At 47.6% G+C, this 12,740-nt stretch overlaps 1 protein-coding gene across 10 annotated transcripts in view; it reads right to left on the bottom strand.

The window, feature by feature from the left end:
* Positions 1 to 12,740, bottom strand: part of RIMBP2 (RIMS binding protein 2) — a 127,423-nt gene that overhangs the window by 4,996 nt on the left and 109,687 nt on the right. For all 10 annotated transcript variants that reach the window (XM_034406130.3, XM_087880593.1, XM_034406133.3 and 7 more), the window contains 5 exons: positions 6,022 to 6,203; positions 5,379 to 5,547; positions 3,537 to 3,640; positions 2,288 to 2,359; positions 608 to 742 (listed from right to left, as the gene is read on the bottom strand). In XM_034406130.3, coding sequence (XP_034262021.2) covers positions 608 to 742; positions 2,288 to 2,359; positions 3,537 to 3,640; positions 5,379 to 5,547; positions 6,022 to 6,203 — 662 coding nt within the window. The remainder of the gene's footprint in view (positions 1 to 607; positions 743 to 2,287; positions 2,360 to 3,536; positions 3,641 to 5,378; positions 5,548 to 6,021; positions 6,204 to 12,740) is intronic.

Genomic DNA, 12,740 nt, shown 5'->3' with positions numbered 1-12,740 from the left:
ATATATATATATATATATAAGTTTTTCACGGGTATATATGTGTGTACAGTTAATATTTTGGGTTTCTTCCCGTGTAATTGTGAACATATCCCTAAAAGGGTAGAAGCAACGTTTCGACAGAATCTCATCTGCCATCATCAGGCTTATGTGAAGGGTCTTTTGCTGTAACAAGTTATAAGCCTGATGATGGCAGGTGAGATTCTGTCGAAACGTCGCTTCTACCCTTTTAGGGATATGTTCACAATTACACGGGAAGAAACCCAAAATATTAACTGTACACACACACACACATATATATATAAATTAGCGGCTCCTAAATTAGCATGAGATAGATCACTGATGGAAGGAATAAGTTGGTTTTAGAGCGAGGAGCTGTTTAGGGTTTTTTTGTTTTTTGTCTCCCAGCTTCAGAGCGATCTAAAAACTTGAGTTTCAAAAAAAATGTGTTTCTTAACATATCTATTCTATATATACATATACATATGTACACAAACACGTTCAAGCCAAACAGAATCTGAAATGGTCGGCAAGGGGAACAAAGCGAAAACAACAGTTTTGTTTTGTTTTATTCTCTCTCTCTCTCTCTTTTTTCTGAATGCTTGCTTACCCTTTTTGCTTTTGTACGCATGGGCGCGTCTTGAGGGTACCGCGAGGGAGCGTCGGATAAATAGACTTCTACATCGTCAGGCACTTCTTCAAGAAAATTCGAAGGAATGAGACCCGTCTGGTTGTTAAGTTCCCCCTGAAACATGGAAACGGAGAGGGAAAATTAACGAACAAACAAGCAGCCTCTAGAATAGGGGTCAGCAACGTGCGGCTCTGGAGCCTAATGTGGCTCTTCTGCTGTGGCTCCCTGTTGCTGGTCGGCTCCACAATTGATAGGGCTTTCGGTTAGGACAGGTAGAGGAAAAAGGATGCCGTGCTAGGAGGAGACTCTATGGTGTGGGAACGGACTTCCGGTCAGCAGAGGAAAAAAGGATGCTGCGCTAGGAGGAGACTCTATGGCGGGAGAACGGACTTCCGGTCAGTAGAGGAAAAAGGATGCTGCGCTAGGAGGAGACTCTATGGTGGGGGAACGGACTTCCAGTCGGCAGTGAAAAAATGACACTGTACAAGGAGGAGACTATGATGGGGGAACGGACTTCCGATCAGCAGAGGAAAAAGGAGCCTGCACTAGGAGGACACTATGATGGGGGAACCGGACTTCTTGTCGGCTCCAGAACTGAACGGGGTCTTCCGGGTTAGGACCTTTGTGGCTCTTTGAGTGTTTAAGATTGCCAACCCCTGCTCTAGAACAATGTTTCTCAACCATGGTGACTTCAAGATAGGTGGACTTCCAGAATGGTAGAATTCCTGGTCAACTCTGGCAGCCTTCTGGGAGTTGAAGCCCACCTAACGTTCAAGTTCTCGAGCTTAAGAAACACATTGATCTAGGACTCTGGGTCTTGATCATGGCTGGCTGGAGAATTCTGGGAGTTGGAAGTCCACCTATCCTAAAGTTCTCAAGCTTGAGAAACGCTAATCTAGAGCTCTCAATCTCGATCATGACTTGCTGGGGAATTCTGGAAGTCCACCTATTTTAAAGTTCTGAAGGTTGAGAAACACTGATCAAGGATTCTCAATCTCAATCATGACTTGCTAGGGAATTCTGGAAGTCCATCTATTTTAAAAGTTCTCAGGGTTAATCTAGAGCTCTCAATCTTGATCATGACCTGCTGGGGAATTCCGGAAGCCCCACCTTTCTTAAAGTTTTGAAGGTTGAGAAGCACTGAACTAGAATTCTCAATCTCGATCATGACCTGCTGGGAAATTCTGAAAGTCCACCTATTTTAAAGTTCTCAAGGTTAATCTAGAGCTCTCAATCTTGATCATGACCTGCTGGGGAATTCTGGAAGTCCGCCTATTTTAAAGTTCTCAAGGTTAATCTAGAGTTCTTCAATCTCAATCACAGCTGGCTGGGAACTTCTGGGAGTTGAGGTTCGTCTATCTTCAGATTCTCAAGGTTGAGAAATGCTGCTGTAGAAGTTCCCCCAATGCATTGATTCCAATTATGGCAAAGTAGACACTGAAAGACGTTGAAAAGTAAAGCAGATTCGTATGCCCCTGGCCAAGAGTTGAAGGACACTAGTTTAAGGGAGTCAAGAAAAAACAAAACAAAACTAAAGATAATTCTTGACCCACCATCCTTCTTGGGTGACATCCTTTCTTCAGGTTCCTGGTTGTCAACCCAAAAGGTTTTTCACACCATTAATACAGATCAGGGGAAGAGCATAAATAAAGCACTTACATAATAAAAACCATCTTCATCAATCTCTCCAAAGACAGTAATGATATCTCCAGTACAAAATGTGAGCTCAGCCTGCAGAAATGATTACAAAACAACAACAACATTTTCTCAGGATCTCATTGCTAAATGCTCTTGCAGTAGTGGCCAAAATTGTGGAAACCTTTTGGGGGGGAAAGTGTATTTTTGATGGCTAATAACACCACTTTTATTTTTTGGAGTTTTAAGATAATCCTATTCCACTGCTGGGAATAGCCCAGACCTTCACCCAATTGAAAATCTATGGAGCCGACTAAAGGAACTTGTTAGTCAGAAGCCACCCAGCAATAAAACCCAGTTAATAGAAGCCATCCTTCAATCTTGGTTTCACATTATCACAGCTGCAGAACTCAAAGACTTGGTTCACTCCATGGGAAGACGTTGTAAGGCCGTCATTCATGCTAAAGGTTACCCAACGAAGTATTAACTGACATGGTGATCATTTTTGTATATCTCGTTTTTTTTCTACGTGTTTCACTTTTCTTCTTTATACTGTAACTGCTATTCTAATAGCAAATCCTTCCTAAAAGTTATGGCGTTAAGTTCTTGATTAAATTCTCTTTCCATTGATATATCAGTTTATGGTACTACTCCCCCCAAAAAGTGGTGTTATTAGCTAGTTTTAGAAACTACACCTTTCCCAAAAGGTTTCCACAATTTGGGCCACTACTGTATTCAAGTGTTTCTCCAATGTTTTGCTCTGAGGACCCCCCTCCCACGTTTAAAAATCAGACTGGACAACCATTTGATTGGGATAGTATAAGGTCTCCTACGCACCTTGAGCAGGGAGTTGGACAGCCTCATGGTTGTATCTTCTAAGTAGCCAGTGGTCCAGGAAAAGTTTCTGGACAGACTGAAACCCACGCCATAATTTTGCAACCCACGCAAGGGTGAAATGCTCCCGGATTGGACCGGATCGCCCAATCCAGTAGCGATCTTGGCCGGTGGTTCGGCGATCCGGTAGCGATGGTGGAGCGAAACTCCGCCCACCCGCTTGGGTGTCATTACTTCCTGGTTTTAACTAGGAAATAATGTGTTTTTTTTGCGCTTCCGAACCGGTAAGGAAGGTAAGTAGATTTCACCCCTGAACCCACCCATTTTGTCCCCTAATTGGATGCTGTGGCCACTATTCCCATAGTTTTTTAGTTTTTTTTTTTTTTTAATTATTATTACAAAACAAAATGTTTTGGATTTGTGTCCATGACCACAATACCTCCACGTCAACATTAGGAGAGCTTTCTCTTGGGTCGTAGTCGTACAACGCAACCATTCTTCTTGTGGTCGAGCCAGGCGGACGGCTGCTTCTTCGGTTTCTTTCTGTTCCAACCCAAAGAGAGAAAGCAATTGCAACCGCCTTTAAGCGTACAACAAGCCATGCATTTGTAGAGTCCTTTGGTGGTTTGGGGTTGGGTTGTTTTTTTTGCTGATGTTTCATTACCCAATTAGGGAACATCATCAATGCTAGAAGGGAGTGGAGTTTGTGGAATGGAGGAGGAAAGAAGGAAGGAAGGAAGGGGAGAAGGAGGAGGAGGAAGAGGAAAAGAAGGAAGAGGAGGAAGAGGAAGAGGAAGAGAAAGAAGGAAGGAAGGGGAGGAGGAAGAGAAAGACGGAAGAAAGGGAAGGGGAAGAAAAGGAAAAGAAGGAAGGAAGAGGAGGAGGAAGAGGAAGAGAAAGAAGGAAGGAAGGGGAGGAGGAGGAGGAAGAGAAAGGAGGAAAAGGAAGAGGATGAGGAAAAGAAAAAGAAGGAAGGAAGAGGTGGAGGTGGAAGAGGAAGAGGAAAAGGAAAAGGGAGGAAGATGAGGAAGAGAAGGAAGGAAGGGGAGGAGGAAGAGAAAAGGAAAATAAGGAAGAGGAGGAAGAGGAAGAGAAAAAAGGAAAGAAGGGGAGGAGGAAGAAGAAAAGGAAAAGGAAAAGAAGGAAGGAAGATGAGGAAGAGGAAGAGAAAGACGGAAGGGGAGGAGGAGGAAAAGGAAAAGAAGGAAGGAAAAGGAGGAGGAAGAGGAAGAGGAAGAAGGAAGGAAGGGGGAGGAAAAGGAAGAGGATGAGGAAAAGGAAAAAAGGAAGGAAGATGAGGTGGAAGAGGAAGAGGAAGAGAAGGAAGGAAGGAAGAGGTGGAGGAGGAAGAGGAGGAGGAAGTGGAAGAAGAAAAGAAAAAGGAAGGAAAGAAGGAAGGAAGGAAGGAAGGAAAAGACGGAGGAGCAGGAGGAGGAAGAGGAGGAGGAGGAGGAGGAAAACTGTGTGGTCCTTGATGCTCTCTGAGCTTGGTGGTTTCCTTACAGACATTTCATTACCCAACTAGGCAATATCATACTGTTAGAAGGGAGTGGAGTTTGTGAAAGGGAGGAGGAGGAGGAAGAGGAAGAGAAAGAGGAGGAAAGGAAGAAAGAAGAGAGGAAAGGAGGAAGAGAGGAAGGAGGAGCAGTAATAGCAGTAGCGCTCTCTTGAGTTTGGTTGGTGGCTTGCAGGCATTTCATTACCCAACTCGATAATATCCTCAGTGCTAGAAGGGAGTGAGGTTTGAGGAGCGGGAGGAGCAGGGGGAAGACTGTGTGGTCCTTGGTGCTCTCTGAGCTTGGTTGTTTCCTTGCAGACGTTTCGTGACCCAACTAGGCAACATCATGTGCTAAGAGGGAGAGGGGTTTGCTCTCCGTTTATATACCAGTGGTTCGCTCTATCAGCGTTGGTGGGAGTGTTGTAGCCCCTCAATATGGACGTTGTTTATTGCTTTATTGTTGATCTGGTATTACAGAGCAACCCACTTGTCTACGTTCTTAAGTGCTTTCAAAACGATGAACCTAAACGTGTTGTGGGAACGCAAATCAAGTGGAGTCCTGATCTCAAACATGGAGAACATTTCCCAACTGTGAAAGTAACTGTCCAAAGCAGAGGTCTTCAAACTTGGCAGCTTTAAGACTTGTGGACTTCAACTCCCAGAATTCTCCAGCTGGCTGGAGAATTCTGGGAGTTGAAGTCCACAAGTCTTAAAGTTGCCAAGTTTGAAGACCTCTGGTCCAAAGGAATGGCGGTCAAGCATGTTCCACAGGCCAATACTTACCAAGTTTCTCGATTGGGGTATTCAGAGGGAGGAACCCTTGCTTCAGAAGATGGTCCATCATTTCCTGATCGTCCGCTTGGATTTCAGAAACCATGTTGCAAGGAATAAGGCCCAGTCTCGCACAAGTTTCCCCCCGATAAAACCCATCGGCATCTTTGTCCCCGTAAACCTTGGAGGTAGAAAAGAGACGACACAGAAAAGAATCAAAGGATCACCGGTTAGAATTTGCAAAGCTTTTAAGAGCGGTTTAGCTATCATCCGTCATGTAAGTCCTCGACTTACAACCCAACCGAGCCCAACATTTCTGTTGCTAAGCAAGACGGACGAGTGAGCATTGCCCCATTTTACGACCTTTGTTGCCACAGTTACGTGAAGCAGACAAGACAAGGAATAATGGATGGAAACTGAACAAGAAGAGATTCAACCTGGAAATAAGGAGGAATTTCCTGACAGAGAGAACAATCAACCCATGGAACAGAAGTTGCCTTCAGACGTTGTGGGAGCTTCATCCCTGGAGATTTTCAAGAAGAGATTGGACTGCCATCTGTCAGAAATGCTGTAGGGTCTCCTGCTTGGGCGGGGGGTTGGACTACATGACCTACAAGGTTCCTTCTAACTCTGTTAATCTGTAAATAAACCCTACCTTGATAATTTGTCCTTCTTTAAAGGGAAGTTCTTCGGTTGCATCAGGGTTTGGAGACATGGTCAGTGGGTCATAATCAAAGAGAGCGACAAATATGCGTGTGGTCATCTCTTCTGCTCCAGGATCAGTTTCTGATTCCTCGTAGATCTCTGGGGACAGGCGGTCGCGACTACTGTACCCATCTGGAAAAGTAGAAAGATTGGATCCGAAAATTGGTTATACGGAGGTTAAGCGCCATTAGGAGTACCGTAGTCCTCGACTTACAACCACAATCGAGGCCCAAATTTCTGTTGTTAAAGTGAGACATTTCTTGAGTGAGTTTTGCCCCCCTTTTACGACCTTTCCTGCTTTGGTTATTAAGCAAATCACCGCAATTGCTAAGTTAGTAACATGGTTGTTAAGTGAATCTGGCTTCCCCCATTGAGTTTGATTGTCAGAAGGTCGTAAAAGCGGATCGTGTGACCCCGGGACACTGCAACCGTCATAAATATGAGTCAGTTGCCAAGTGTCTGAATTTTGATCATGTGACCATGGGGATGCTGCAATGGTCATAAGTGTGAAAAACAGTCCTAAGTCACTTTTTCTCAGTGCTGTTATAACTTTGAACGGTCACTAAACAAACTGCTGTAACTTAGCAACCGTATGTTTAGTGACTCAAGTTAGGTCCTCATACTTACGACTGTTGTAACATCTGTACCCTCAGGTGATCATAATTTAGGCACTTGGCAATTGGTGTGCATTTATGAACAGTCGTTTAGAACAATGTTCCTCAAACTCAGCAGCTTAAAGATGTGTGGATTTCAACTCCCAGAATCCCCCAGCCGATGTCCTTTCTTCCCCCTAAACTAGTGTTACAATACAATATATACCGTGGACTGCCACTAGATGGCACTGCAGAATTGCATGTGGATTTGGATCCTAGCTCGTTCTTTGGTTGAAGTTGTATTAAAACAGCATCATCCAGCCTGCTAATGGCACAGTTCCAAGTGATCAGATGTCCTGGCCAGCACTGCCCCAATCATAGATACTGTACATACCCCGTTTCCCCGACAATACGACATTCCCTGATAATAAGCCCAATCGGGCTTTTGAGCGCATGCACTAAAATAAGCCCTCCCCCAAAATAAGCCCTCCCCGAAAAGAAGCCCTCCCGAAAATAATTAAACGTATGCACAGCTGGTCCCCGCCATTTCCTCTGGTTAGGGAGACAGAGCTGGAAATAATAATAATAATAATAATAATAATAATAATAATAATAATAATAATAATAATAATAATAATAATAATAATTTTATTTCTATACCGCCCTTCTCCCGAAGGACTCAGGGCGGTGTACAGCCTATTTAAAAACACAGACAAAACAACAGTATAAAATTTAAAATAATTAAATAAAGTGGCTCAGATTTAAAACCCCAATAAATTTAAACACCCCAATTTAAAACTATTGTGTTGATAGTCCGGCCTGGCGGAACAACAGGGTCTTCAATGCGCAGCGAAACACCCGGAGGTCGGAGATCTTACGAATTTCCGGGGGCAGTTCGTTCCACAGGGCTGGGGCTCCCACAGAGAAGACCCTCCCCCTGGGCGTCGCCAGCCGACATAACTTGGCTGATGGCACCCTGAGGAGACCCTCTCTGTGGGAACGGACTGGTCGGTGGGAGGCTATTGGTAGCAGAAGACGGTCTCAGAGGTACCCGGGTCCTATGCCATGGAGCGCTTTAAAGGTGGTAACCAGCACCTTGAATCGCACCCGGAAGACCACTGGGAGCCAGTGCAGCTCGCGCAGGAGGGGTGTCACATGGGAACAACGAGTTGCGCCCATAACCACCCGCGCGGCCGCATTCTGGACCAGTTGGAGCCTCCGAGTGCTCTTCAAGGGGAGCCCCATGTAGAGAGCATTACAATAGTCCAACCGGGAAGTAACAAGGGCGTGAGTGACCGTGCGCAGGGCGTCCCGATCCAGAAAGAGCTGCAACTGGCGGATCAGGCGAACCTGATAAAAGGCCCCCCTGGCCACGGCCGTCATATGCTCTTCTAAAGACAGCCGTGCATCCAGGAGGACACCCAGATTGCGAGCCCTCTCTGTGGGGGGCAAGGATTCACCCCCAATAGTCAGCGATGGCACCTGCTGACTATATCGGGGCGCCGGAAGCCACAGCCACTCGGTCTTGGAGCGGTTGAGTCTGAGCCTGTTCCTCCTCATCCAGACCCGCACGGCCTCCAGGCAGCGAGACATCACATCAAGGGCATCGTTGGGGTGGTCTGGGGTGGAGATGTACAGCTGAGTATCATCAGCGTACAGATGGCACTTCACCCCAAAACCACGGATGATCTCACCCAGTGGCTTCACATAAATGTTGAACAGAAGGGGCGAGAGGACCGACCCTTGCGGCACTCCCCATGCGAGACGCCTCGAGGTCGACCTCTGTCCCCCTGCCAACACGAACTGCGAGCGGTCGGAGAGGAAGGAGGAGAACCACCGCAAAACGGTGCCCCCTATTCCTAACCCCCTCAACCGCTGCAGCATGATACCATGGTCGATGGTATCAAAAGCCGCTGAGAGATCTAATAGGACTAGGACAGAGGAGCAACCCCTGTCCCGAGCCCTCCAGAGATCATCCACCAACGCGACCAATGCCGTTTCTGTGCTGTACCCCCGCTTGAAGCCCGACTGGTACGGGTCTAGATAGATAGCTTCATCCAGGTGCCGGGGAAGTTGTCGTGCCACCACGCTCTCAACAACCTTCGCCACAAAACGAAGGTTGGAGACTGGACGATAGTTGGCTAATTCAGCCGGGTCCAGGGAAGGCTTCTTGAGGAGGGGCCTCACTACCGCCTCTTTCAAGGCGGCAGGAAAGGCACCCTCACTCAGAGAAGCACCTATAATCCCCTGGAGCCAGCCTCGTGTAACCTCCCGGGAGGCCAGTACCAACCAGGAGGGACACGGGTCCAATAAACATGTGGCGGCACTAATCTTACCCAGAACCCTGTCCACATCCTCGGGAGTCACAGGATCAAACTCCTCCCAGATAACATTCTCAAGACCTGCCCCGGTCTCCTCCCGTGGACTCATCCAATCGGAGTCCAAGCCATCCCGAATCCGAGCGACTTTATCGTGCAGGAATTGCACAAAATCCTCAGCACGACCCTGCAAGGGATCTTCCCGCACTCCCCCCCAAAGAAGGGAGTGGGTCACCCTAAACAGGGCGGCTAGGCGGTTCTCTGCAGATGCGATAAGAGCGGAAAAATGGTTAGATTTTGCCGCTTTTATCGCCACTAGGTAGGTCTTGATATAAGACCTCACCTGTGTCTGGTCGGAATCGGATTGACTAGTCCCCCAAATGCTCTCTAGGCATCTTTTCCGACGCTTCATCTCTCTCAGCTCCTCAGAGAACCAAGGAGCTAATTGAGATCGGCATCGGGTCAGAGGCCGCAACGGCACGACGCGGTCCAAAGCTCCAGTGGCCACCCTTTCCCAGGTGGCCACCAGCTCTTCAGTCGAGTCGTGTGTTAGAGTCTCAGGAAACGGCCCAAGCTCCGTCAGGAACCTCAGGAAACGGCCCAAGCTCCGTCAGGAACCTTTCGGGATCCATCAGGCGCCTGGGACGGAACCATCTAGTCGGTTCCGTCTCCCTGCGGTGGGGGCAGGCGGTAGGAAAGTCTAGTTGAAGGAGTGAATGATCTATCAGGTAAGATGGCAAGAGGAGCCCTGTCTTGCTTCACATATCCCAAAATAATAAGACCTCCCTGAAAATAAGGCCAAGTGCTATTCGGGGTTCAAAAAAAATATAACACAGGGTCTTATTTTCGGGGAAACACGGTATATATTTCGGAAGGAAGGAAGGAAGGAAGGAAGGAAGGGAAGGAGGGAGGGAGGGAGGGAGGGAGGAAGGAAGGAAGGAAGGAAGGAAGGAAGGAAGGAAGGAAAGGAGGGATGGAGGGAAGGAGGAAGGAAGGAAGGAAGGAAGGAAGGAAGGGAAGGAGGGAGGGAGGGAGGGAGGGAGGAAGGAAGGAAGGAAGGAAGGAAGGAAGGAAGGGAGGGAAGGAGGGATGGAGGGAAGGAGGAAGGAAGGAAGGAAGGAAGGAAGGGAGGGAAGGAGGGATGGAGGGAAGGAGGAAGGAAGGAAGGAAGGAAGGAAGGAAGGAAGGAAGGAAGGGAAGGAGGGATGGAGGGAAGGAGGAAGGAAGGAAGGAAGGAAGGAAGGAAGGGAGGGAAGGAAGGGAAGGAGGGAGGGAGGGAGGGAGGGAGGGAGGAAGGAAGGAAGGAAGGAAGGAAGGAAGGAAGGAAGGGAGGGAAGGAGGGATGGAGGGAAGGAGGAAGGAAGGAAGGAAGGAAGGAAGGGAAGGAGGGAGGGAGGGAGGGAGGGAGGAAGGAAGGAAGGAAGGAAGGAAGGAAGGAAGGAAGGGAGGGAAGGAGGGATGGAGGGAAGGAGGAAGGAAGGAAGGAAGGAAGGAAGGGAGGGAAGGAGGGATGGAGGGAAGGAGGAAGGAAGGAAGGAAGGAAGGGAAGGAGGGAGGGAGGGAGGGAGGGAGGGAGGAAGGAAGGAAGGAAGGAAGGAAGGAAGGAAGATGAGAATGAAGGGAGGGAGGGATTGTTTGAAGTTATGATGGCACAGAAAAAAGTAACCTAATCCCAGGAGGCTGCAACTATTGTAAATGTGAGCTGGTGTCCAAGTGCCTGGATTGTGACCATGTGACAGTGGGGAATGATCACTTTCCAGGCACTTGGCCACCAGCTCACATTTACAATAGTTGCAGCCTCCTGGGATTATATGATCGCCATTTGAGACCTTCCCAGCTGCTTCCAACGAGCGAAGTCAATGGGGAAGCCTGCAGGAAATGTAGCAAGTCGCATTCACGTGCTATCTTGCTTAACAGCCAAGGTGATTCACTTAATGACTGCAGCCCAAAAAAGTCATAAAATCAGGGGGAAGTCCTATGATGCCTACTTAACCTCCACACTGTTTAATGACCAATTTTTCGGTCCCAATTGTGGTCGTAAGTCAAGGAAGACCGCCAAGATGTCTCTTGTTTTCCTTTAAAACCTCACATCCATTCATCCTGTATTCAGGCCTATTTGCAACATTCGGTCCTTTTGTTTTAACAAGATGTGAATAAAATTTGTCACTCATCTGCACCAGCCATATTCTATGCTGGACTCTCCTTCTACGGAACTGTTAAAAATAAGGTGGCTATTTAAATCATATGGGCACAAAAAAAAAAGGTGTGAATTGTGTGAAGTTTGAACTATTTAAAGTCATTTCTAATTATGAGACTTTGCACAAGGGAGAAGTGTCAGCTGACCCTCAATGTAAGCAAGGGTGAACAAAGTCGATGTGCCTGCTCAAATTGTGTATGGTAACCATATGCAGAAAGTTGCACCGTAAGGAAGGCTGAACGCCAAAGAATGAAGGCCCTTGAATTCTGGTGCTGGAGAAGACTCCTGTGAGTCCCTTGGACTGCAAGGTGATCCAACCGGTCAGTCCTAGAGGAAATCAACCCTGATTGCTCTTTAGAAGGCCAGATCCTGAAGATGAAACTCAGATCCTTTGGCCACCTAATGAGAAGGAAGGACTCATTGGAGAAGAGCCTAATGCTGGGAACAATGGAGGGCAAAAAAAGAAGGAGATGGCAGAGAATGAGGTGGCTGGATGGAGTCACCGAAGCAGTTGGTGTGAGCTTAAATGGACTCCAGAGGATGGTAAAGGACAGGAAGGCCTGGAGGAACATTGTCCATGGAGTTGCGATGGGTCGGAAATGACTTTGCAACTAACAACAATGATCGATGGATGGACGGACAGACAGACAGACAGATCCAAGAGACTCCTGCGAGTCCCTTGGACTGCAAGGTGATCAAACCGGTCAGTCCTAGAGGAGATCAACCCTGACTCCTCTTTAGAAAGCCAGATCCTGAAGAGGAAACTCAAATACTTTGGCCACCTAATGAGAAGGAAGGACTCATTGGAGAAGAGCCTAATGCTGGGAACAATGGAGGGCAAAAAAAGAAGGAGATGGCAGAGAATGAGGTGGCTGGATGGAGTCACCGAAGCAGTTGGTGTGAGCTTAAATGGACTCCAGAGGATGGTAAAGGACAGGAAGGCCTGGAGGAACATTGTCCATGGAGTTGCGATGGGTCGGAAATGACTTTGCAACTAACAACAATGATCGATGGATGGACGGACAGACAGACAGACAGATCCAAGAGACTCCTGCGAGTCCCTTGGACTGCAAGGTGATCAAACCGGTCAGTCCTAGAGGAGATCAACCCTGACTCCTCTTTAGAAAGCCAGATCCTGAAGAGGAAACTCAAATACTTTGGCTGCCTAATGAGAAAGAAGGACTCCCTGGAGAAGAGCCTAATGCTGGGAACGATTGAGGGCAAAAGAAGAAAGGGACAGCAGAGAACAAGGTGGCTGGATGGAGTCACTGAAGCAGTTAGTGTGAGCTTAAATGGACTCCAGAGGATGGTAAAGGACAGGAAGGCCTGGAGGAACATTGTCCATGGAGTTGCGATGGGTCAGAAATGACTTTGCAACTAACAACAATGATCGATGGATGGACGGACGGACAGATGGATGGATGGACGGACAGACAGACAGATCCAAGAGACTCCTGCGAGTCCCTTGGACTGCAAGGTGATCAAACCGGTCAGTCCTAGAGGAGATCAACCCTGACTCCTCTTTAGAAGGCCAGATCCTGAAGAGGAAACTCAAATACTT

Source organism: Pantherophis guttatus, chromosome 17 (assembly GCF_059756535.1).
Source record: "Pantherophis guttatus breed Tessera chromosome 17, ASM5975653v1, whole genome shotgun sequence".
Classification (NCBI taxonomy): domain Eukaryota; kingdom Metazoa; phylum Chordata; class Lepidosauria; order Squamata; family Colubridae; genus Pantherophis; species Pantherophis guttatus.
Note: the sequence above shows the minus strand (reverse complement) of the source record. Positions and strands in the feature narration are given on the sequence as shown.